The sequence below is a fragment of the Euprymna scolopes genome, chromosome 16, assembly GCF_053919585.1.
Source record: "Euprymna scolopes isolate OS-2025 chromosome 16, ASM5391958v1, whole genome shotgun sequence".
Lineage (NCBI taxonomy): Eukaryota > Metazoa > Mollusca > Cephalopoda > Sepiida > Sepiolidae > Euprymna > Euprymna scolopes.
In genome coordinates this window covers 14,859,976-14,885,561 of record NC_136497.1, presented here as the reverse complement: position 1 = coordinate 14,885,561, position 25,586 = coordinate 14,859,976, and the positions used below count along the sequence as shown (strand labels likewise).

The 25,586-nt window shown below is 31.3% G+C and overlaps 1 protein-coding gene and 1 pseudogene across 2 annotated transcripts in view; both read right to left on the bottom strand.

Moving 5' to 3' along the window:
- Positions 1–268: 268 nt before the first annotated feature.
- Positions 269–25,586, bottom strand: part of LOC145295847 (cyclin-F-like) — a 51,804-nt gene continuing 26,486 nt past the window's right edge. For both annotated transcript variants that reach the window (XM_080141562.1, XM_080141561.1), the window contains exons 3-15: positions 19,698–19,804; positions 18,497–18,564; positions 16,437–16,627; positions 15,462–15,620; positions 14,204–14,436; positions 12,387–12,551; positions 10,977–11,100; positions 9,700–9,880; positions 9,106–9,193; positions 7,413–7,512; positions 6,645–6,778; positions 1,970–2,136; positions 269–1,111 (exon numbers count right to left, since the gene is read on the bottom strand). In XM_080141562.1, coding sequence (XP_079997688.1) covers positions 606–1,111; positions 1,970–2,136; positions 6,645–6,778; positions 7,413–7,512; positions 9,106–9,193; positions 9,700–9,880; positions 10,977–11,100; positions 12,387–12,551; positions 14,204–14,436; positions 15,462–15,620; positions 16,437–16,627; positions 18,497–18,564; positions 19,698–19,804 — 2,223 coding nt within the window. In that variant the 3' untranslated portion in view covers positions 269–605. The remainder of the gene's footprint in view (positions 1,112–1,969; positions 2,137–6,644; positions 6,779–7,412; positions 7,513–9,105; positions 9,194–9,699; positions 9,881–10,976; positions 11,101–12,386; positions 12,552–14,203; positions 14,437–15,461; positions 15,621–16,436; positions 16,628–18,496; positions 18,565–19,697; positions 19,805–25,586) is intronic.
- LOC145296534 (U2 spliceosomal RNA) lies at positions 23,931–24,155 on the bottom strand (annotated as a pseudogene).

Genomic DNA, 25,586 nt, shown 5'->3' with positions numbered 1-25,586 from the left:
CAGAAGTAGTCTAGCTTTTTTCTTCTTTTTTTTTAAATGAACAAATGACATGGTTAGTGAACATTGATGATGACACTAATACTTAAAAAAAAAAAAAAAAAAGGAAAACTGGCAAGCCCCATCATTTTTTACTGGGAAAATGGAAAATAAATTCCAGCAATTCAGCCATTCCTTCTAGAATTAAATTTTAAAATGAAAGAAAAGAATGAATAACTGCCTAATATTATCAATAAATTATGGCAGTATTATTTCTAAGTTAGGAATTATCTTTTTGATTTTGTATGTTCGACAGTTATCAAAATGGCATTCATATGCAATGCTTAAAAGCAGTTTTGTATTACACCATTTTTGGGGTAAAATCAACCTGCTTTTATTTAGCTTTGAACAATTTAAATTAGAGTTTCTTATCTTAATTTAATAGTTTTAAATAATGTTTGATATACAAAAAAACCTGACAAACCATTATAAATTAAAACTGGGTTTTATTTCTGCTTGTAGTCTTGAATTGTTAAAGCCATTTTTTATTTTTTAAATTAGTAAAAAAATTCCTGAGTTTTATTCACCAATACTGACACGAATTCTTTGTATATTTTTTTGTTTGTTCATCATGGTATGACAAAGGTTTTGCATGCACTGCCGATCTGCGTTTTACATTTCCTTTTGAAACTGCTACCCACAAGACACTGGGGTTGTGCGCGCGACCGGGTCTTAATGAGGTGGTTCCTCTGAGAACTTTCGTAGTCTGTATCGGAATCTTCACTCTCGGAATCACAGAAGTTTCGTGCCTGCGGCTGTGAGCGAATATTAAGTAGATGACAAAGGTTACAAGACTCCGCATTTGCACAGGGTGAACGCTGGTGTACGCTGCTCGTATCACAACCTTTTAGATCTTCTGCATCAAGACAGGCAGTGTTGCCCGACGATGTTGCACCTAATGTTGAAGATGATGAGGATGACGATGATGAAGATGACGATGTTGACGATGACCGTGTGAAGACAATGTATGATTTACCATGGTAACGAATTGGGGCTGCAGTCATGCCGCCTACATCACAGTCTTTGGGATTGCATGAGCAACGGGAGGGAATGTCCATGGCTCTGTGTTCACAACCTGAAATTAAGTGCATTAAAACATTAAACTTCAATGGTTTTCAATAAAACAAGAAATAAAGTGTCACTTCAAACCGAATTTTATTTTGTACTTCATGGACGATTCTAATATGAATTTTGATAGTCTTAAACCTTTTTTTTTTTTTAGAAGTGCAATCCAACAGATAAAAGTGCTAACTTACAGTTCTAAATGACCGTCTTCAAGATCGAAGTTTCAAGCCTCAGTACAGGGTGCTTATTAGAAAAGCATGAAATTTGTTAATTTATTTTTGCAAAGAAAAACATTTTAAGATTTTCTAAGACTAATAATACAACTGGACACCAAGGCTCAAAATGTTGTCCATGCAAATCACAGTAAATAAGCCAGTCAATAAAATTTAAAAAAATGTTTGCTTTTCTAATGATCACCTTGTAGTTATATAATTATAAATAATTTAAGACTTACTCAGTCATGGCTGACGGAATGAGAGCAAGCTACCCTTGCGGATAAATTAAGGGGTTTCATTTAAAATTTTGTACAGATTTGGGAATTCAACAAGTAGCATTCAAAGAAGGTTATATCGGCCGAAGCATTGTGAGAACGGTTTAAAACATTTAAATGACATGTTACATAATGCTAAAACAAATGTGAAAGTGAGAGAGGCAAAACAAATAGTATCAAGAGATTAAGATGATATGAAAAAAAGATTTTAACAAGTTTAAGCACTTTTTTTTTTTTTTTTTTAAATCGAAATATTAATTTTTGAATAACAGAAGATGACCAGTATGAAATGCTGTTTGGACAGCGATCGACAAGTATATGTGACTGGAATAGGTAAATTTAAAAAAAAAAAAAAAAAAGAAAAAGAAAGGCACTTACTGTCATTATCTATGACAGAGTCATCTTCATCCTCTTTGTCAGCTCCACAATCAGAATAAACGGAATCATTCAATAATGGAAGGGGAGGTAGCAACAAAGGAGGAACAGAATTGGGACAACTTGCAGAGGCACCAGCGGGATTTGACGATTCCTTCTCACCAACCAATCTAGCAGGAAAAAAAAAACAAAAATTAATATACATATAAATAGATCTAGTCAGGACATTATAAATAGCCAAAAATATACATTTTAACGTTATAGTCAGTTAAAAATATAAGCTTATTAAACCAGAATAAACTCCATTTTTTTTTTTTAAATTTAAAATGTATTGCATCATACATTTGTAAAAATGTAAAAGTATGAATTCCACATTTTAGTAAAAAAAAAAATATAAATAAAAATGCATTTAGAATTATCCAATAATGTTTCTAAGACACTTTATTGGATTATTCATATGAGAAAGAATCTTTTCATGCAGATAATCTGAAGAGAATTAGGCAAAATGTTTGTGCATATATATATATATATATATATATATATATATATATATACATACACACACACCTGCTCACACCAACTCAGTGGAATACAAAATCTGACAAAGTTTTGTAATCATGTTCAAAAAAGTCAACATTAACATATAGCAGACATACGACCCAGAAATTTTTTTTATTGTCCATAATCGTATTCAACATAATTTTTTTAAATTCATTACAAACAAAACAATGGAATTGTTAAATGATCACAAACACATGCCTCCATTCATTCTCGAAAGACAATGGATACCCCCTGTAAGCATAGTTGCATGTGTAATTGTGAGGCAAGGGTTGCGCAATCCTCCAACCACACCTCTCCTGAATCGGCACTGTTTGAGTCCAGTGGCAAGGTTAAGTTCAGGACGACTGAAAACAATGCAGAGATAAGCAGAGAGCACATACAACAATTGGAATTCTCAAATAGTCACCCATTTTAGTATTGACTAGGCTAAATCTTGCTTAACTTCAGTGATCAAATGAGAACCGGGGTGTCAGCATAATTATGCCGTAAATATATAAAGCAAAAATAACCAACAAAACCCAGAAACGTTTTTTTTTCTCTTTTAAATTGGATTCAAAAGTCCAACATATATTGTCATAGAACTATGAAATCAAGGGAGATAATTCACTCCTAAATGCTTGCTAAGATTTACATATCGAATTCAATTTTCATAAACCGAGTTGACCAGGTAAGGAAAAAAAAGCCTAATTCATATTAGAAAAAAAAAAAAAATCCCCCTACCCCTAAAAGAAAAGTAAATATAAACACATATATATACATATATATATATATATATATATATATATATACATATATATACATATATATATATATTTATGACCAGCAAAAAAACTTATTCATTCCATATGAATTTGGTATATTATATACCAAATTTAGATATACAAAAGCTGAGAGAATAAAAAGGTTTTCACATTGGATGAAACATTGCAAATGACTGAAGATAATTGACAGAAAAGAAAAGAGAAAAAAGGCAGTATAGATAAGCGAAATGGATGACCTACAAGAAGGGGTCAACTGTACTCATATCTGTAATCTTATCTCTGATATGAAAACATTTTCCTCCTCTCTTGACATTTGCGGTTAAATATATAACGAAACATGACTTTAGAAAGAAAAAAGTAACAAGATTAAACCAGGCACCAAAAACAACACATTTGCTATTTCCCTGAAGCTTGCATTCACAATATCCGAAGGCTTAGATCCAATATTGATGACAAAACTTTTTTCTAATCAACTCTTCAGTATATCCTGCTTTGATATGACTGGATACTTTCCATAACGACAGAGAACACACTAGAATAAGATGGCCACATCTATATGTAATAGTGTTATATTTTATCTATTCTTTTAACTCAATTTTGTCTGATAGCATAGATGCAGCACTTATTTGATCAGAGCACCAAAATACACATATTTCAGGATTTTTATGTACGCTACTGTAACTAGCTTGGATTCTCAAGCTATACAGATGCAGCTGGTAACAGAATGTATAGTTTTTCCATTGCACACAATCACTTTCTTGGTCCACCTACCAGGTCATGAAGATCAGCAACACTCACTTTTTGACCTATTCTTAACCTCAATGCCAGAGACACATGTAACAAATACTCATAGCCCATTTGATAACTGATCACATTGTGATGACGCTTGATATCACCTTAAAATCTCAACCTTAATTCAAACAGGCGTTACTGAAAATGACAAGACACAGCGAATGGGCCGATTGCAATTTCATCACAATTACATCAGAGACGCTTTGTGTAATGAAATTTTTCCTCCCTGCTCATCAGCGCTTAACTGAATGGGTAAAACATGTCTACATGAAAACTATCATCTCATTTTCTCCGATGGTTCCCTTCAAACTGTAGCCGATGTAGCTCAGAAGCAAAAAAACGTTCCCGCACTTCATTTGCCATAAGTCAACTACAAATCCGCAGCTAAGAGAAGTTATATCGAGATGACTAAAACACATATCAAAGTTACAGACACTAGGAACTCAGAATTTCTAGAATTTCTAGAATAGTTATAATAGTGTGGTGAACAGTGGGAAATCAACAATCCCATCACCATCCAACAATATCGTTTGCATGACTATTGATGAAGCCGAACTACTTTCAGCAACAAAAACAGTTCCTTGTGTTTTAAAGGGGGGGAAAAAAAAAAAAAAAAAAAAAAAAAATTGAACTCCACTTTGGGCTCCACAAATCACTCCCTCCCAAATTTCCTTTTTTCAGACTGAAACAACACTTAACCTGATTAATACCCTTACCAAAGTTTACAATATCACAAAATCTTAACACTGCAAAAGCACGTGGATATTATCTTAGTTATAACAAAAAATGTCCTGCTGAGCTGGCCGTTGCTTTCTCTAACAAATGTTTAGCTAAATCTTACTTCCCTGATAGCTGTAAAATTACCTCTGTGCTACCAGTGTTCAAGAATACTGATGAAAAAAACGATCTCTCAAATTATCACCCTACCAGTCTCCTGCTTTTTGCTAAAATCTTTGAGTCACGAGCCACTCAAGCATAGTCTTTCTGGCCATCAGTATGGATTTAAGTAAGCTTGTTCTATTGCAGATATCCTAATGGTTATCTTTAAACGCATATAAGACATCGGACAAGGCAGGTGAAATTAAGGCAATAGTGCTGATTGATGTGGTCTAGCATGAAGGTCTTATGAAAATTAATTCATACAGTATTAATAGATGAATATTTAGTATAAATAGATCGGGCATGTATGCAAATATCATGACATTAATGCATAGGTGTCAATTTTTAAGGGGGGGTGCACAAGTGAAATAAATTTACAATTTTTTATGTTATGATGTATAGATCTTAAATTGACAACAAATATTCACATTTTTATTACCAACAATCTAAATTTAAGTTCAACATGTTTAAGAAACTGCTTTTTGGAATCAAATTAAATTTTTCTGATTCCAATACTACAAAAATTCTGATTAATCGCCCCCAACACTAATTAGACAAAAGAAAGATCCAGATTGGTCGTACATCCAAATAACAACATTAATGCAGGTTTACTGTTCTGTGGGGGTCAATTGTACTTCATTTTCATAAACGACATCCCTGATGAATTTGCGTCAGAAATGGGTTTTGCTGATGACACCATGCTCTACTCTTGCCATGTAGGTAAGTCAAATGTGCACATATCCAAGGCAACGGCTGACTCCTTAGAAAATGACTTCCAATCTGTAGTTGAATAGGGATATAAATGGATGGTAACATTTAATGCTACTAAGACAAAACTCTTTTCTTTTAACAATAAGAAACCTTTTCAATTACTGATTGTATTAGAAAATTGAACTCTACCCAAGAATCCAACATTTAAACTACATGGCTTAACATTCAGAGATAACATGAATTGAAACAAAAACATGGAAGATAATGCCACAGCTGCTGCAAAGTGGGCTCCTACCATATTAGAAAACTTCTTAACTAATCTTTCCCCTCTAGACAGTGTGTGTGTGTAGTCCTCCATATACAGTACTGTTTCACAGCTCATCAGTGCGGCTGGACAAGCAACTACCTCAAGCCAGGATAGAAACCTGACCGCCTAAATGACAGTCGGAGGTTCTAACCACTGTGCTATTTGACTGCTACTATGCGGGCAGTGAATTAAAAATGTTTCAACATTTTCCAAATACCTAAGCTCAATTTGTTTACACAAAGAGCATCGCTTAATACGCTAATGGTAATTTGTATATCACTTCCCAATATGCTCAACCCAAGATAGGGAGCATTATATAAAAAGTATAATCCAATGGATTCCACAATATCTGCCAAGCTCCATCCAGTCCATGTCCCATCATTGAAATGTTATGCATATATGCCGGTTTCACAAATACTTGAATGGAATGTGCTGATAAACTTGCAAAGTAGACACAACCAACAAACGAAAATCAGCTAAATTCCATCGATTCACTCTGGATGTCCCTAAAATGCTGGAGGCCATTTTACTCTAATATCTTACACACAAACCAACAAATTTTCTAAACAATTATTATGGTTGACATGCATTAACGATCTTCAAATTCATGCAGAAACAAAAATTTTGTTGCGTGTATTAAAAAAAAAAAAAAAAAAAAAAAAGGTACCTTCTGACTGCTTCTTTTCGAGAAGGTGACATAATCAGATCTTTTGTATTCCTACATTTCCGACGATAGGTTGGATCTATTTGGTGTTCGCTAGCCATACCCAGCCGTGAGCAAACATTCTCAAAATTGGGCACCTGAAAATAAATATTCACAATGAAAATTACTTTTACAAAACTAACTAAAATAATTTTTCTAAAAATAAATGAAATTATTATAGAGGTTTAAATAATAGCTTTTTCTTTTTTTTTTTTTTTTATGGCCCCAATATTGAACGAAGAATAAACCAAAATTATACTAAATTCTATTTATAGTATCATTTGGTCCAACATCCTGTTTGCATACATGTGTTGGACTATTTTTTTTTTTTTAAGAAACTAACCTCTAAACTGATTTCTTTGGAAGTTATTTCCTTAATTCAGGCAAAATTTTTATAGGCAAAATGCCTTTCCGACATTAACATGAGGTGATGGAAACCACGTTTTTACGAAGACACTATCTCCAGATGATTACTCAAGTTTAAAGAACGCTTTAACTGACTGTGTTGAACGTGTAAAACATCAAAATGTAAACACCATCAGGATGGTTTTAGAATCATAAAATGAGTTTACAAGTTTTTTTTTTAATCTAAAAGATTACATTTGTACTAAAAAAAGTAATTTGTTTGTTTTTCTGATGGAGACCCATGGAAACCCATAGGTTGAAAATATAAAAATAATTTAATTTCATTCATGATAAGTAAAAATTTTAATCCTATAAGTGAACACTTACCGGAATTTCGCTGACACTGTGGAATCGCTCAGATCCATAACGGAGTTTTACAGCTTGTAAGACAACATCCCTGTGGTCGATGACAACTCCTTCTGAAAAGCTAGAAAAAAAAAACAAAAAAAAACTTGACAATTTAACATGTATTCAGTAGGTACCTCCAAAGCGTGTCACAGTTTAACCCTCCCCCCATATATAACATGATGTAACTAATTTAATATAACTTTTTTTATCATTTAAAAAGAAGCTTCACATAAATATTAAAAAAAATTTTTTTACAGCATACAAAAATAATGAAAATGTAAGACAAAAATCGTGTTTACATTATCAAAGCTTATAAACAACGTTCCTATGTAGTAACATTTTTGAAGCCGTAAACATATCCAGATTTTAAAAATGTAACAAAAATCAAATAGTCACATTTTCCTGAAATTTTCAATATTAATTCATTATTAAATAAACTTACATAATAAAAGTTTCATTAAATATATTAGAGGACATTTTTTTTTGTTTTTTTTAGTGTTCTGCCACCCATATTCTATGTTACGAAAACTAAACAAAATGTAGGCCGATAAAAATTTCAACATTGAAAAGATCAAATAATTAAAAAATAGTTATATATATGTATAAAAAGTACGGAGGCCTGTAAGCAACATTATCTTTAGATACATAAGTGTCAACAGAAGACGTTAAAATTAATTTTATTATCTCTCGTCTGTAGTTTAATAAAAATCTATTTGTTTTACAAAAGATAAGTCATTGTTTTTATCCATAGCAAAAAGAAAAAAACTTACTTCCATTAACTATTATAGTGCCAATGCCCATCCACAGAAATGGACAAAACACAAAATGACGTTGCTGTTAATGTGTACAAAGCTGATTTTTTACACAACGCTGTGGACATATCCAGTATTCAGTTTACGTTTAATAATACTGTAAGATTTTTAGCATCATTTCAAACCTTGCAAACCATTTAGTGATGAGAAGGGGCGGGGGCGATAACAGCCCTGCTTCAAAGCAGGAACATGTGCAAAATAAACACTTTAATATGACTAAGGTACATACACCCCAATGACATTCCTTCATTGTGAACAAAATCCAGAGAAAAGAGATAACCAGCATTCTTATTAGGTGCTGTTTGTTCGATTTCATTATGGCAACAAACGGAACCACCATTACCAGATGTCATTACCTCCCTTTAAAAGCACAAAATTTTAACCTTATTCACAATGGTGCCATTTCAAAGGAAACCAGTGAGTGTCCATTTTGAATATCTGTAACCCCCCCCCATCAATAGATACGGCTAAAATGAGAATTCTTACAGATTTCCTAAAATCTAAGGAATAAATTCATGTTGTAATTACATATTTCATATAATTAACAAATATATTGTGTGCATACTTTTATTTCAACATTTATTCCAATGTTCAATACTTAAGTAGAGCTTAATATTACAACTACTATTATTAAAACATTGCAAGCTACCCAGAAATGTTAGCGTTTCATTTGAAGTCTATCAGGCTAACTTACATTTTATGTAAATAAATATTCAATATAATTGTACATTTTATTCATAGAACAATACTGATAGAGACATTCTGATTCTTGACAGAAGTATTAATCCATAAAAACAATTGTCAGTTTTGACAGGCTTATTTAAAATGAAAAAAATAAAGAATATTTAATTAAAACTTACCATTTTCTATGAATGTGTATGACACAGTTCCTGACATCTCTCAAGCAATATCCTGTGAATAATGACATTTTCTCAGGCCACAATGGATCTAAAAGAAAAAAATGAAACCAATCTCTGAATGAATTTGATAGTTTTACTTGATTATATTTACAGATTGCAGATGTATTAAAAAAAAAAAAAATCTGAATTTTTGAGATCAGAATTAATTCGGATTATTTGGATTCTTCAGACTACCGTGCTCATTTAATTGTGAAAGATTAGATAATCTCAAGATGAGAACAGTATAATACGAAAAAATTTTTTTTACTCTTTTTTAATTGAATATTTTTCAAAGCTTGTTACTATTAATTGTTTTTATATGAAAATGTTTCCTGAAAATTATTTTTGTAAGGAGGATAATTTTGATGATAAATCTGTTCATAATTTCATTTTAGCTTATTCTCAAAAAGTGATGTACACAGGAACTTTAAAAAATAATTTTTTTTTTTTTTTTTTAAATAAAAAATACTTTTATCGGAAGGATAAAAACAAAAAAGTTAAATGCTGCAGGTGGAATGGAGAAATAAATGAATCAGCAAATTTCTAGAAACTTACCCAATCTTTGAATAAGACGAGCCAAAATAAAAGCACTGGCAGCCGTTTCCACGGGGGAATAATGGCCAAGTTCGGAATGGAGAAGACAGAGTTCACAAATGTAGTTTATCAAATTTTCAGTGACAATATCCATTTCATCCATTAAGCAGAAAATACTAGCAAAATCAAGACTGGTCAGCACCTGGAATAACAACGCAAATTATTTAAAAAAAAAACACAGCCTAATTGCTATTAGAAGCAATTTTACAGTATAAGAACAAATTGATCTTGCCTACAAGCTCTTTCTCCACAGAAGAAATATTGTGAGCCTGTCTCTGCTCTATCATTATTTTCATGGCAAGTGCTTGACTGAACTCCAATCTATGCCCCACCCTGTCAATCTTTCACAAAAAAAAAAAAAAAATCAACTAGCTACAACTACTATAATTTCCCCAACTTTATCTGTGCCTAAATCTAAAGGCAGATTCCATGAACAACGCCTCTTTCCCAGAACTACCCGCCTGTGAAACACTGTTCTACTAGCTTGTTTCCCAGTTGAATACAACGTGGTAAACCTTCAAATGTAAACAAGTTCTTGTTTAGCTGTCCCCAAATTCTACACAATTTACACCATTAATGGTTACTATATTACCACCTTACATTCATTAACCCTTATCCTCAAGTGCCCTTTAGGCCTTCATGTGGTGACTCAAGTAAAAAAAAAAATGCATGCACTAAAATAGAAGTAGGGAGGGGAAGTCTTAAATTAATGGGATTTAAAATTTAAAAAACCTCACATCATGTGCAGCTAGGCTATTTTTGTAGCAGTTGGATTCAATTTAAATCTTCTATATTAGATCACATTCGGTTTAACACGTTTTACATCTCCACATGCCTTGGACAGCTTTAAGAAGCTTATTTGCTTTCTAAAATAAGCAATATCTGACCAGGTCTTTTTTAAGCTCTCAAGTCTATTCGTATCACTTCCTCCCAGGTTTTCCTTGGCCTTCTCTTGTGAACTGAACCTGCTACCATAATTGTTCCCAAGTACGTTCATTGATTGTTTCAAAGTGACCATATCATGGAATTAGACTCTCCTACACACATTTCTTTATACTGTCCACATTTAACCTTCCTCCGAGGTTATCAAAATGAAGTCAGTCTTCAAGACTCATTACACATCAACTGTATTATTTTCAGATTAAATAAAACTATATTCTATTGGGAATGGTGACAAATCTATAAGGATTTTTTTTTTAATTTTAAATTTAAATTCCTGATTTAAAGCAAAAACTTACCCTAATGTTTCCTTTGAGCGTGGCTACAATCTCTCCCATCATTTTGACAACATCTTCGTATTTGTAAGTATTGTCCGTTAACCAAGCAGCTTCCCTAATTGTGATAATATCTTTACCTAAATATCTAAAAAAAAAAAAAAAAAAAAAAAAAAAAAAAAAATGGAAATTAAAAGTTTAAAATAAATTTATGTTAAAAAAGTTAAATCGATAAAATATTGTTAGATTATTTAATCAGGAATTTGAATAGCCAATGTCGAAAAGCAAAAATATACCAAGTAGACAATGTCGAAAAGCAAAAATATACCAAGTAGACAATGTCGAAAAGCAAAAATATACCAAGTAGACAATGTCGAAAAGCAAAAATATACCAAGTAGACAATGTCGAAAAGCAAAAAGCTGAAATCAAATCTAGAATTCTTATACAAAACATGAAAGGTTATTCACTTTGTCAAACAAAGATCAAATGTTCATCAACTCATCTCTTGTAAAAATGGCTTCAAATGATGAATTTAGATATTACGTAGGTTTTTCTTTTGTATCTCGCATTAGGTGGGCTAAAAAAAATGCTCAGTAGAGTAAATTTTCACACAAGGTAAAAAAAAAAAAAATTCAGAGTGGAAAATTTTCGATTAGAATTTAAGTATGGCAATGAGAGGTGGCTAGTTTAATGTAGAAAATGAGCAGAGGGATCTTTCTCAACTGAACCAACAGAGAACAGTTGATAATGATAGAGAACAGTTTGGATAGCTTACTTGGATAGTTTACTTCTCCTTTATAATTGTTTTATGTATGTATACACATACATTGGAGAAAAAAAACAAACTTTTATAGTCTAAATGCATCTGTGATGTTGGGAGGTGACAGTGGCTAACGACATTGGCTGATAACCCAGGTATGCTGTTCAAATCCAGTTTCTTCCACAAAAACACTTTTGTTTAGGATGTTTGCAACCTTCATGTGGCCCCTCTTGTAAGTAGCCAATGTCTTACTATAAAGAAGATTAACTATCACTGCCAACAACAAAATCATTTAATTCATGTGAAATCAATGAATTTGTTTGTTTTTTTAAATAATGTTTATGAAAACTTTTTAAGAAAATAGAGAAACGATTGGAAACTTTAGCTGCCCCTTCACTCCTCTGATTACAAAAATGTGACCAGCTGATTTTGCTCACAAAATGGACGCATTGTGATGGATTTATTCAATCTGAGCATTTTGCAGTGAAAATGTTATTTCAAATTTGAACAGATTTTACAATTCAAGTTGAAGTCAATTTTAAAATAACATTATATATCGTATGAGATGTAGATTTCCCTCACAAACTATTCAAACGGTTAAATTATATTATTACATTTGCAATGAACTGAAAGTTGTTATCCAATAAATAATAAAAAATAAAAGATAATATACCTTGAGCATACAAGCATTGATACAACGCCAAGAAGCTGCAAAATACTTCTGGATGTTGGGTGGATTTTTAGGTACCGATCCATCAGTGCTATGGAGGCATGTAATGTCTGACTGGACAATTCCTTCATTTCAGCAACTTCAACTAACCAGTCAACTAAAATATACCTGTAATAAACAATAAATACTCATTGCAAGAAAAGTTAAAAATCATGCATGTAAGTCAGTAAATACATTTGCTGGCAAATTGTATACAAGTAATTAAACACAAGTTGCAATTTATTGAGTAAATGTCCAAAATAGATCAAATAGGAATTGAACCTGTTATAGTTGATTTCATAATTTGAGACAATATACGTTAGATCAATTACACACCTTGATAAAAGTTTGAATAAATACTAAATGAGCACATCCTTATTTATATGCTCTCATATGAGGGAATAGTTAGACACAAGGTAGTTGGATCCCTTGGGAGGGATCCAGCTCTATGAATTCAAAAAAGGAAATTCAGCTGCAGAAGCTACGAGGAACACTGGAACTGTTTATCAGATGAATATTCTGAATGATCGAAAATGTTAACGGTAGTTTGCAAAATTTTCTTCTGGAGACTTTAACTTGTCAGATCAGTGACATTCGGGAAGGCCAAAATCAATTGATGAAGATGCCATTAAAGATGCTGTAGAGGACAATTCAAAGTTAACCAGCAAAGAATTATCTCAACAATTCAATACAATCCATACCATAATCATTTCATGCCTTCACAAGTTAGGAAAAGTTTCAAAACTTGGGACACTGAGTTCGCCATGATTTGACTAATGCTCAACAAAATCAAAAATTGACTGTTTGCATACGTTTGCTTTCTAAGAATCGTCGAGAACCATTTTTGCACAAAATTTTAACTGGAGATGAAAAATGGGTTCATTAAAAGAATATCCAACACAAAAGACAATGGTCAGACCGAAACCAAAGTTCACAGCCTGCTCCAAAACAAGAATTACGTCTAAAGAAGATTATGCTCTCTTTATGGTGGGACCTGAGTTTATGAGTTACTAGATCATAACCAAACAATCACAGCAGTAAAATATTCTTTGAAACTGAATGATCTAAGAACTGCTCTATAAAAAAAATGGACAGCATTAATCAATAGGAAGAGTGTAGTACTTCAGCATAACGCAAGACCTTACACAGCAAGAGTCACTCATGAAAAGGTCATCAGTTTCAATTGGGAAGTTTTACCTCATTCATCTTATTCATTTGATATTGCTCCATCTGACTATCTTTTTCAGTTCTTGCACAATCACTTCAGTAACAAAAAGTATGAGAAATCAACAAATGCTTTGATAAAGCCAATATTTTTCTGAATAGCACAAAAATTTAGTTTTTTGACAGAAAAACTAATAACACGTAACAAATGAGTTTATAAACATTTCTGTGAAAATAGCGTCGTTTGTATTTTAAATATAGAACCTACCCAAATGAGAAACTAATAAGTCCTAATAATTATTCAGAAAGTAATATTGTGCGATATAGTTCAATACAAGTAAAATCACATTGTAAGAAACAATCTTTAATTTACTCCTTCAGTCCAGCACCTCTTGGCAGATAATGTTCTTTTTTGTTCCGTTTCAAAGGGAGGTCATTCATTCTTATCAAGCGTTGCAAGATTGGTCTTTTAAGACCAATTGTGTGAATTTAAACCTTTTGAAACAGTTTGTCTTTCAAAAATTTTATTTGGCCTTTTACAAAGCATAACATATGGACTAACTAAGAAACAAGCAGAATATTATATAGATAAAAAAAATATTTATTTGGTGACTTACCTCATATTTGGCGTCAGCTCATGACTACATTGGAATACTTTGTGTATTGAGGTTGGTCGAGAAGACTGCACAAGATCTCTGCAAAAGGCTGCAGCTTGGTAGTAACTGATCCCACCATATTTTCCAGAAGCGTAAAATCGACAAAGCCGTAACTTCACATCAAGATTACCTACACTAGCAATATCCCTCAGCTCACGGATACTTTCAAGTTCTTGCGCACGTTCAGTGTTTACCTTAAGAAAAAAAAGTTGTTTTATGAGCATTTTTGTAAATAAAAAAAAATATTCTAGTTTAAAAAAAAAAAAAAAAAATCTTTGAAAAAAGCACATACAGAAAAAATTTTATGACGTACCTACTCATCATGGAATGAAAATGTCATGTTCCAAAAATCAAATTGATCAATTTTTTTTTTTTAAAGAAAAAAAAAAAAAAAAAAAAAAAAAATTGTAAAATTTTTAGCAATTAGTTTTAATTATTTGGCATTCAAACAAAATCTCAATAGTTGAATTTTGATAAAATTTACATCAACATGGCTTCTCTTGGCCTCTGCCTAATAAAATTTGGTTTGCAAATAAAAAAAAAAAAAATTAAAAAAAAAAAAAAAAAGAAAAAATATATACTTGATCGACTTATGTGATTTTTGGACTATGACATCATTTGGTGACGAATACATCAACGACTTTTTTTTTTTTTTTTAAACTTAGTGTAATTCTAAATAAACACAAATATTTTCTATCTACGTTGTACAAGGTGTGGCATAAATAATGTCGTGTTTATTTTTTTTTTTTTAATGCCTAATTTTATATGATGCGGAATAATTTGCGTCAATCATTTTTTATATATTTTTATTTTACTGAACAAAAAAGTATTACAGTAGATTTTGAGAAATTAATGATCCAATAGAGTAGTTCAAAAGAAAAATGTTTAATAAAATAAAAAATAGCTATTTTATTTATCTTCTGTCCAACGTGTTAAATTTGAGTTTGATGAACACATTTGTAGAAAAACTGGATTTGAACTTGGCACACCTAAGTTTTCAGTCCGTTTAGTTAATCACTTAACTACTGTCGTTCTCCAATTTTAAAAAGGGCATTGTTTATGTTGCACTATATAACACTTATATAGAAAATGTATGAAGTGAATGGCTTTGTGCCAAACTTGATGATAATGCAGGGAGTTTATTTTCTTAATGAGTCCCTAAAAACTAAAAGCCACTTGTGTAAAAAAACAAACAAAAAAACAACTAAATCATGCGTACATTATGTTCATAGTTTGCTTCCCACAACATGAAAGCAGCTGCCGTCGAACCCTGATTGGCTGCTTCCTCTAAAAGTTTACGGGCTTCTTGTCTGTTTTCTTCTTTGTCAATTAATAACATTGTTTTCACAACACAAATCTGTATTTTGGGATCAGTAACCTAAAAACAAAAAATAAATAAACATAAAAAATAAAATAAAGTAAATAAAAATGTGCCATAAACATTAAGACATTTGAAAACATTAACTAAATTATTTTTTTTGTTTTAAATGAAAAGGAAATAAACTTTATTTAAACATCCCAATTGTTGGGAACACATTTCATATCCAGAATGGAACTCTTAAGTAAAAATCGTTAACAATACAATCGCAATATTGTTTGATTTTTTGATTATATAAAAGAAAGGAACGCATGGACAATATTGGGAGTTGCCAGATGAGATTTTAATCTACTTTAAGCCTTTTTTCCCCTATTTTTAAATAGATATGCCCAAAAACGAGGTGATGTATTGTTTGTTTAGTCAAGATTTTTCATTGTTAAAAGATTGAATGACAAAATGGAATTGCGCATTTAAAAAAAAATTTTCATACTAAAATGTCGTTGAGATATATGGGGAGGGGGGAGAGAGAGAGAGAGAGAGAGAGAGAGAGAGAGAAAGAGAGAGAGAGAGAGAAAGCAATACATTTTTGTTTTTGCTAAATTTATTATTTTAACAAAGTACAATTATAGATTCCAGCAATTGATACAACTTTATTCAATATAAAAAAACTTTTTTTTTTAAACAATTTTTATATTCTATATTAATTATATATCCTATAAGTCCCGTCATTTGGAAATGGCCCGATGAGATCTAAAATCTCAAAAGGATTGCATTTCTAAATTTACAATATGAACAAAGATCGATGCCTGAACGAATTTCATGCATTTGAATAGGTTTATTTTATTAAAAGTTTCAAAACTAAAATTGCTGACTCACTTTTCGTAGGTAGAGTCTGAAATAAGTGAATACACACTCTTTGCAGCAAGCTCCATTCATTGACCAGGGAGGACGGATGAAGAGCCAACAAAATGGACTACAATCCGAACAGAGTTTTTCCACTTTGCAAAACAGTTCAGCAGCAACAAAGCCATTACGGGTTATTTGCTTGTTTTCTTTGTCACCAGGTACTGAAAAAATTAAAATGAAGGCCCCTTTAAAATGGAAGTGGGATAAATAAAACAAAAGAATATTTAAAACTTGTATTGTTTTGTTTTTTTTTATTGGAAAAAAAAAAAAAAAAAGTTTTAATAAAATTGCCATCACTTCATATCTGCATGTGTTTGTCTATATGTAACTTACATTTTTTTTTTTAAATTTAAAATGAAAAATGTAAAATACTAAAACTTGTTAAAAATGCAATTTTAAATAATTTAACCATGACTTGAATTCATCATAATGAATTTTGGTTTCTTAAATCTCCCAACTTACAAATTTGTGCAAAAGCAAGGCAGCCCTTTTGGCAGTTATTTAATATCCATATACAACACCCATATATAAAATGGATTCTTTTATATAATTAATTGAATACAAGTGGCTTTCTGTTACCATTGGGGTTAGTGGAGATTAATATATTTCTGCAGCAATATTAGTGAATAACCAGAATATAAGTAGATTTGAATCTGACATTGCCAATCTCATAGTCTGTGACTATCTATTGGAGTAATCAAGTACCCCCCTTCCCCATCACAGGGGCAGGGATTGATTGAAGCAGGGAAATAATAAAAGCAATATTTGTAGGATTAAAGTAAATAGGAAATTTTAAAAGACAGAAAGTCAAGACAATGGATTATAACCAACTCTTTCTCTGTGGGAAAAAGGATTAAACATGTTTAGCTTTAAGGGTAAAACGAATGGAAACAGAGGCCAGTTAAGAAGATTAGGAATTATTAGGGATACAACAAGAAAGAGATAAATCTTAATACAATAAGTGTATTTTGTATCAAAACCACACACAAGAGTGTGTGTGTGTGTGTGTGTTTGTGTGTGTGTTAATGTACGACATGCAATCTGTATATATATATATATATATTTTACACACACACACACATTATCAGGTTGCCCAGTTGTAAAATATACAAATATATTTTCATTTATGCTGATTTCATTATAATGATTATTTTATAGAGTCAATTCTCTATTGATTATTATATTAAACCCAAAATATGATTTTAAAATTAAATAAAAATATGACTTGTGTGCCATCAGCTAGAATCAAAACCAACACATTTAACTAATATTTGCTACCATATGACCTAATGATAAATGCATATCAAAACTTGACAAATTAACATAGTTAAATGTATATTTGTGCATGTTTAGAAGAGCATTTTATGTCTGCCAAGTTCCAATTTTGATACCTCAGCAGATATTTTTTTTTCCTTGGCTTTAAAAAAAAAAAAAAAAAAAAAAAAATGTTACACAGGTCTAAATACCCCATATATCAAAACTGTAGGCCAAAAATTGACAGTTTGGTAGAAACTAGCCCACACACACAACACTTGCAACATAATCTACTTTGTAATCTTAAACAAAAAAATTTCTTTGAAGATAAACAAAACTTATTCATTTTCATCCAAATGCAAATCTTGAAAATTTCAATAAACACAATACATCTTTAGTTCAACATCATAATTAGTATTTTCAATTTTATTCCATATGCTATCATCCGAAGGGCTCTTTATGACAAATTTGGTGAAATTCTTACTAGTTTTAGAGCTTATAAGTGTTTATATTAGTATTTTAATTCCTATAACACATTTGGAATTCTAAGCCCATCTCCACTTCTGTCAAATATCGCATAATTTTGCCATTTTAAGTTTGTATTAGTGTTGTAGATCTTTATGTATAGTTTTTTTTAACCTAATTTCAGAAAAGAAAATTTTCTATTTTAGTTTGTTGTATAATGAGCATAAATGGAAAACACAAGAGAATCATTCAGATGCAATAAATTCACATAAATGCATACAAGTTTTTAATATAAATTGTAAGCAACTTACACCCTTCGTTGTACAGGTGAGCCAATGCAAGCTTGACTAATGCTTCAATATTGCAGTGGTTTGCAGCTCTGAAAATAAAGTTTTAACAGTTATAAAAGACAAATGATTATTTTAATATAAACAATGAAATGTTAAAAATTTGGGAGTAAATGAAAAAAAAAAACAAAAAAAAAACATGATATGCAGGCTACTTTTGTCTAAAATAAATCTAAATTATCAAATTATGCTAAATTTTTAGTGGATTTTTCAGTTTTTTTTTTTTTTTTAAAGAATATAAATTTTCAAATTTATGGATGGAGGAGTAGTTAAGTGCAACAAGCCATGTAATACCTAAACCTAAATGTAGATTCCATGAACAAAGCTTCTTTCTTAGAACTGCACGCCTGTGAAATTGTCTTCCGTTTTCCTGCTGACGACAATATGGTTGTCTTCAAGTCTAACGTAAACAAGTTCTTGATGAGCCGTTCCATATAAGTTAACAAATTTACCGAATTTCCATTACTAATGATTACTATATTGTCCAATTTCTACTGTACACTCTTTAACCCTTATCCTCGAGTGGCTTCTTGGCCTCGATAATGTGGTGATGCCTGGGTAAAATATAAATATATATACACACACATACAGACACATACACGTTTATATATTGCTTGAATTTTTGTTTGCAACCACTTTGAACTTAGGTTTGGTAGGCATAGTCACAACCTCTTTTAGCAGACTATTCCATGGAGCAGAAACATGGACAAAAATTTTTTTTTCCTTTTTTTTGGTTAAGATCAAATTGACTATGGTTCATATTTTGCATGTATATGGAGACCATAGCCAGTTTTTTTTTTTTTTTTTTTTTTTTTGTTTTTAATAAAGGAGTTGCCACTTAAAGCCCAGAGGCCACTCAAAGATAAAGCTTGATGAGAATAAAAGAGTAAAAGGGACAATATCGTAGTAATTGTTAGTAGTGGAAGTTAGCTCATCAAGAACTTATTTACATTGGACTTGAAAACTACCATATTGTAGTCAGTTGGAAAGCAGGAAAACAAGACAATTCCACAGGCGTGCAGTTCTAAAAAAGGAGCTTCGTTCATGGAATCTACGTTTAGGTTTAGGCACAGATAAAGAGTGGGGGAAATTATTGATAGTGATTTCAGCTAGACGAGTGTATCTTAAGAGTAAATAGAAAAATGACATGCATGTTTATACTTACTTTTCAAAATGCCTGATATTTAGTGGAGATGGCCAGGAATCTTGAAAATTGGCAGCTGACCATATAGATATACTTTCATCAATGAGATCACGGAAATGAGGATGAACCTGGAAAAAGAAATAAAGCCAACCATGTATTTTACTTACATTAACTATGGAGTCTAGTTTTAATTCAATAAATATAACAGAAAATAAAAATTATTAAAAAAAAAAAAAAATAGATCTAAACTTAAAATAGTACACAATGAATAATTTGTGATGCTATCTTTAATGTTTGTTTTTTTCTTTTTGTACTTGTAAAATCTTTTTACTGTAAAAAATAATTTTTTTACGATGCATTTCAATATGGGAAAGGTTTAATTTGAAATCATTTTACTCTGAAAAGAATTTAAATTTTAACATTGGCACCAATTAAGAAAATCTGTAAAACAGCTTACAAACAAAAACAGCCATGCATGTGATAACATGCATGTGATGTGTATGTTATCACATGTATGTGATAACATACAGCTTTGGCACTGTTAACTGACCACAAAGGGACAAACAAAGACACTAAAACACATAAAATGTTGACACTTTAGATACAGAAACCAGTATCTGTCTACATTGTATTTGACCAGAGAAACAGGAGGTATGGGTCTTTCAGAAATTGACCATCAGCATTGTGTCACTATTGTCAGCAATACTATCTGATGAGCTCCCAAAATCCAAACATCAAAATGGTTTATCAATATCATGAAACAAGGGCGAGCAGAATAACCGCCATCACAAAACTGACCAAACATTTTGGACAAGACCATCTTACAAATGGAACCAAATCAGGAAACAAGTTTGTAACAGAAATAGCCCAAAAAGGTCGGCAAAAATACCCCCCCCCCAAAAAAAAACTAGAATTGGCCAATCAACAGCATGCCAAGTATTTTCTGAGTGAATTCACACAGGATTTCTTTATATAAGGAAGGAAAACTGTCTAAAAAGAGGATCATAATGGCTGCCAAAGATCAAAGCTTGATGACCAATGCTTTTAAGATGAGTGGTCTTAGCAATGATAAGTGCAGGTTCTGCCACACAGAAGTAGAATTTGAGCCACCTGACATCCAGCTTTTAGGTTCTGCTTGATAACGGTTACTATACAACATGACACAATGGCATGTGTAAATATCTCCACTGGACGACCCATAAAAGATTGAATATCAAATGCAGCAGCAAGTTCTGGGAACATGTTTACCAGAAAGAACAGTTGGAAATAAGTCATGCACCATCCATTATGCCATTCCTGCAGCTACGTACCTAGAAAATGGAACAAACTTACATAGTGATATGGGACAAGAAAGAGAAAGAAGCAACCTTAGTAGAAGTTAGTGTCAACAGTGATGCAGGGTTAAACAGAACCAAGAGGAAAAAGATGAACTCCAAGATCTTATGTACAACATGCAGGGCTCTATGGACAAATTTATCTTTAGTTGACCTTTGACAACTAAATATTTTCGTTTACTAGTACAATAGAAAAGTTACTAGCCAAATCCACATGATTTTTAGAATATGACATTTTCGTTCTGTGAGGAGTATGTACATCAAAGATTTTTCTGCTTTTTTTTTTTTTTATAATAAGTGTAATTCTAAATATACAACAAATTTTATGTTGATACTTGAACGTATAAACATTGTTATCTTCAGATGTTTTTTTTTAAAAAAACAGCCACTCATTAAAAAGTATATTGTTCTATGAAACTTTATTGTTTAAATAATTTGACTTTGCTCGTTTTATTAAAAAAAAGTTGAAAGGATACTTTTCACTCAGTAGTGAGCTTTGGAAGATCGTCAGTGAAAGAAATATAATTGCCAAAAGATAAGCGTTTCATTATTTCTAGTCGCCACTTTGAAAAATCACACGCAACTGCGACTGTTTCACTTGCAATGTAGAACCCTGACATGAAAAGAAACTGGAATCTTAGGAAGATCCATCATTCGAGTAATTATAGGAGTAACTGGACTCCTATAAAAGAATTTTAAAAACTATCTGGCAAATATACCCAATAAATCAAGTGCAAGTAACACTAGTTGCTACTCTGGCGACGATAGCGCTTTTCACATCATTTCAAAGGCCCTGTTGCACTTGCTTTTTGAAATGGTATGGGACTGTGAGAGAATTGTCTGGCTTTGGAAATTGAACTATCTGAACAACAGGTGGTGGAAGGCTAGACATAGCTGGAGGAATTGTCCACTATCATGGAGAGCAATTATGGCAAATTTATCTTAAACTGGGTTTGTTTTACATAGTCGGGAGGTGGGAGGTTTACAATCTAATAACTATGGACTTAGATGAATAAAATAGTTTTGGATAGATTTATTGTCCTCTAAGTAAGCATGTGTGCAAGGAAGGTTAGAGATTTTCATAAATACCTATCTGTCTATTTTGACTTTTCCAGAATTCTTGCATTGTCATTCCGTTATTTTTGAGTGGTGCTAAGAAATTTTTGTGGTTAGTGTCTTTACAAAATCAGTGATGGCACTTAATATCAGGGATATAGGCAGCAAATGGAGAAATAAATAAATAAAAAAATAAGTCCCCTCTGTGCACATGTGTGGAACAAACAGTGCAAAAAAAATTTTTAAACTAACAACTAATCATTCTCAGCTAAGTATAAAAAAAAAAAAAGTGTGCATGTGTTTGAGGAAAGGAAACAGGAAGTGGTTCTTTGCTAAAACAAGTCATCTAGCTGCCTTACTGCCCTACACCATTACGAATTGTTTGAAGTTTTAGCCATCACAGCAAAATTAACATTTTTAGAGAGAACTGATATAAGAGAGAAAAGGAAAACAATATATGGTGAAAGAGAAAAAAAAAATAGTAAAAGATAAAGTGAGAGAGGGGAAAATGAAAGGAAATAAAGAAGTAACGCTCTAGCAACTTGACAAAAAAAAAAAAAAAAAAAAAAAAAAAAAAAAAAAAACTAAAAAGCAGAACTCAAATTCAAAGGTTCTAACAATTTAAAATCCACCTTTTCTGGATAAAAAAAAAAAAAAAAAAAAAAAAAAAAAAAATCCACATCCCTATAATAAGAAGTGCTTCACTTACTGTTTTTATCCAAACTTTTAAACATTTAATAGTGCAATTAGAGTAAACTCTTTCTCAGAATTCAAGTTACTCTTGCAAATGTTTGTGTGTAATCCTTAGAGGCATCAGACGTACCCACATCAAAATGGCACACCTCACTCACCTTTGTTAAAATAAATCCTGTTTACAGTTTCATAAAGGGCAGACACAGGAATATGTGGCAGTTTATTTATTTAGAGACCTATCATACACGGTTCAAGTAAACTCCAGAGGACCATCACTGATGACAGCCGTCTGTTTCCATAGTAAGATGCCTAAGCTTTGTTTATCTATCCTGACGATGGGAGACAATTTTTTTCTTTGTCTTTATGAGTTGTTCCCCTTGATCGTATCCTTGTTTTGCTTTGTGTTTTGTCCCAATCCTTTGATTTCCTCGTCTTTTCTTATATTTTAACGTAGCTGTTCTATTCACTTTTCATCCTATCTTTCACCTCATGTATTATTTAACAGTTTGTAATACATGATTATTTATGAGGTCATTTTCCGATGGTGTTATAGTGCCCCTCCCCCCGTCAGATTGTATCGATCCTTTTTTTTTAATACTATTAATAGCATATTGCTTTGCTAAATTTGAATTGATCAAATTATTCGTTTGGAAAAGTTTTAATACGCTAAAACATTCACTTTTTGGATAGTTATGTTTGGAAAGTTTTAAATTTATTTTTATTGTTGTAAATCACAATTGTTTTGTCAAGTTAATCATCTCTTATTAAGTGTCTGTGGTAAAACGCATAGTTGCTGCTCGTAAGCAAACTTTGTACAAACCTTTAATTTTGTGCAGCATGTAGGGTGAGTTTACAAAAAAAATAAAAAATAATAAAAGGCTACTGCGTTTAATTATATGCTGGTGGGTCTTGTAAACCAACAAGATTTCTTATTACTTTGTATACAAATGAGATGCTGCTGGCTTGAATAAAAAGCCTGTTTAACAGTGATATGACGAAATTTAGCAGCAGAGTGATGACTAACTACAAAAATTGTTAAATGAAAGTACATAATTTATTATTTAATCACATCTGCCACTTGATCCCCCCCCCACCTGCCTCACTTTATACGTTATCACTTTCTCTTAAAAGCCAAAGATAATTAAGAAATGACAGGAACAGTTCATTAACAAAAGGGAATATCACAATTAAACCTTATGTACCTATTTACTATGCCTCCCCACGGGACAGAGTTAGACACCAGGGTCGTTTTTTAACGTGGAGAAAAGGTACAAAAATAAAAATTGTCTCAGTCGTAAAGGATTTCTCCTCCACCGAAAGAGAACAAGAAAATGAAGTGCAGCATCTGAAGAACAGATACTACACTTTGATCTTGACCAAAAGGCCAAGAACCTTATGTAAATAGAAAAAGAGAAAGACATAATCAGCAAAAAAGACTAATTTGGGATTAAAAAATTTTTTTTTAAAGCATCAAAAAAAAATATTTACTGTCTTTACAAACTCACCTTTTTTTTCTCCAAAAATTTAACCCAAACTCAATGGATGTCATCATTAAAGTTAATTTTGATACAACTATGCTATAATAATGAAATTCAAAATTTTTAATATTGAATTTCAAGGCAAACCAATACTTTACTTAATTTATATATTCATGTTACAATAATGAATATATCCAAAGATTATGAAAAATAAGGTAGAACAAAATTATTAAATAAAACATTTTTAGTGAAAATAAAATGTTTGGCTTAAAAAAAACAAAAAAAAAAAAACAAGAGCTCCAAGGAGGGTAAATAGCATGTAACTATATACAATTTTTTAATAACTTGTGCATGATGAATAGGAGTTAATTGCCTTGTTTTTTAGCATAACTGAGTTACTTCCCTTGTTCTCAAAGAAATATGGCGACTTTTTATGATAAAGATAGAAAACTCATGTTTTTTTTTTTTTTTAAATAATGTAATATACAAATACTTCTGACATACCAATTAAATAGATATCATTGCTTTTAGTTGAAATTGACACAAAAAGTTAGATATTGTTTGGTACTTGTACAGTTTAGTAAAGACATTAAAAAATGAAAATATCGAAAAAAGTTTAAATTATATGTATCCGTTATGGGACGAAATTCTCTGAAAAAAAAATTTCACTCAATTTCATAAAGTAGTTTTTTTTTTTTACAGCAAAACAAAAAAAAAAAAAACAATTTGTTATGATACCAAGCAAAATGTTTGATTTTTAGGAAGAAAAGCTAGTATTAGAAATGGGAAGGGGTGTCAGCGCTTTAACTGGAGTTATCTCCCTTTGGCATTTCTAAAATTCAAACAATTTTTTTTTAAATCCAAGATGGCCGCCTTCAACGCACTCTCATAAAAATGTGTTTCTCCGCTGTAAAAAAAAAAAAAAAAAAAAAAAAAAAAAAAAAAAAAAAAAAAAAAAAACTACTTTATGAAATTAAGTGAAATTTTTTTTTGGAGAACTTCGTTCTAGAACAGATACATACAATTTAAACTTTTTTTTCGATATTTTCATTTTTTTAATGTCTTGACTAAACTGTATAAGCGCCCATTGTTTTTTATTAAATAGATTTTTTCGTTTTCTGAATTTTGCTTTTAGAGTGTAGTTGCACCTTAATTTTTAAGTATTACATAAAAATTAAAAATTAGAGCAAACCTAATTTATAAATTAAAAATTATGTACACGTGAAATACAATTTTCAGAGCGTTCAAAGTCAAAATCCTTAAATTTGCCAAGAATTTTCTGACTTTAGTTTTTATAGGCAATACAAATATCAGGATTGAATGCTATCAAGAAAATTTAATCTTAGTTT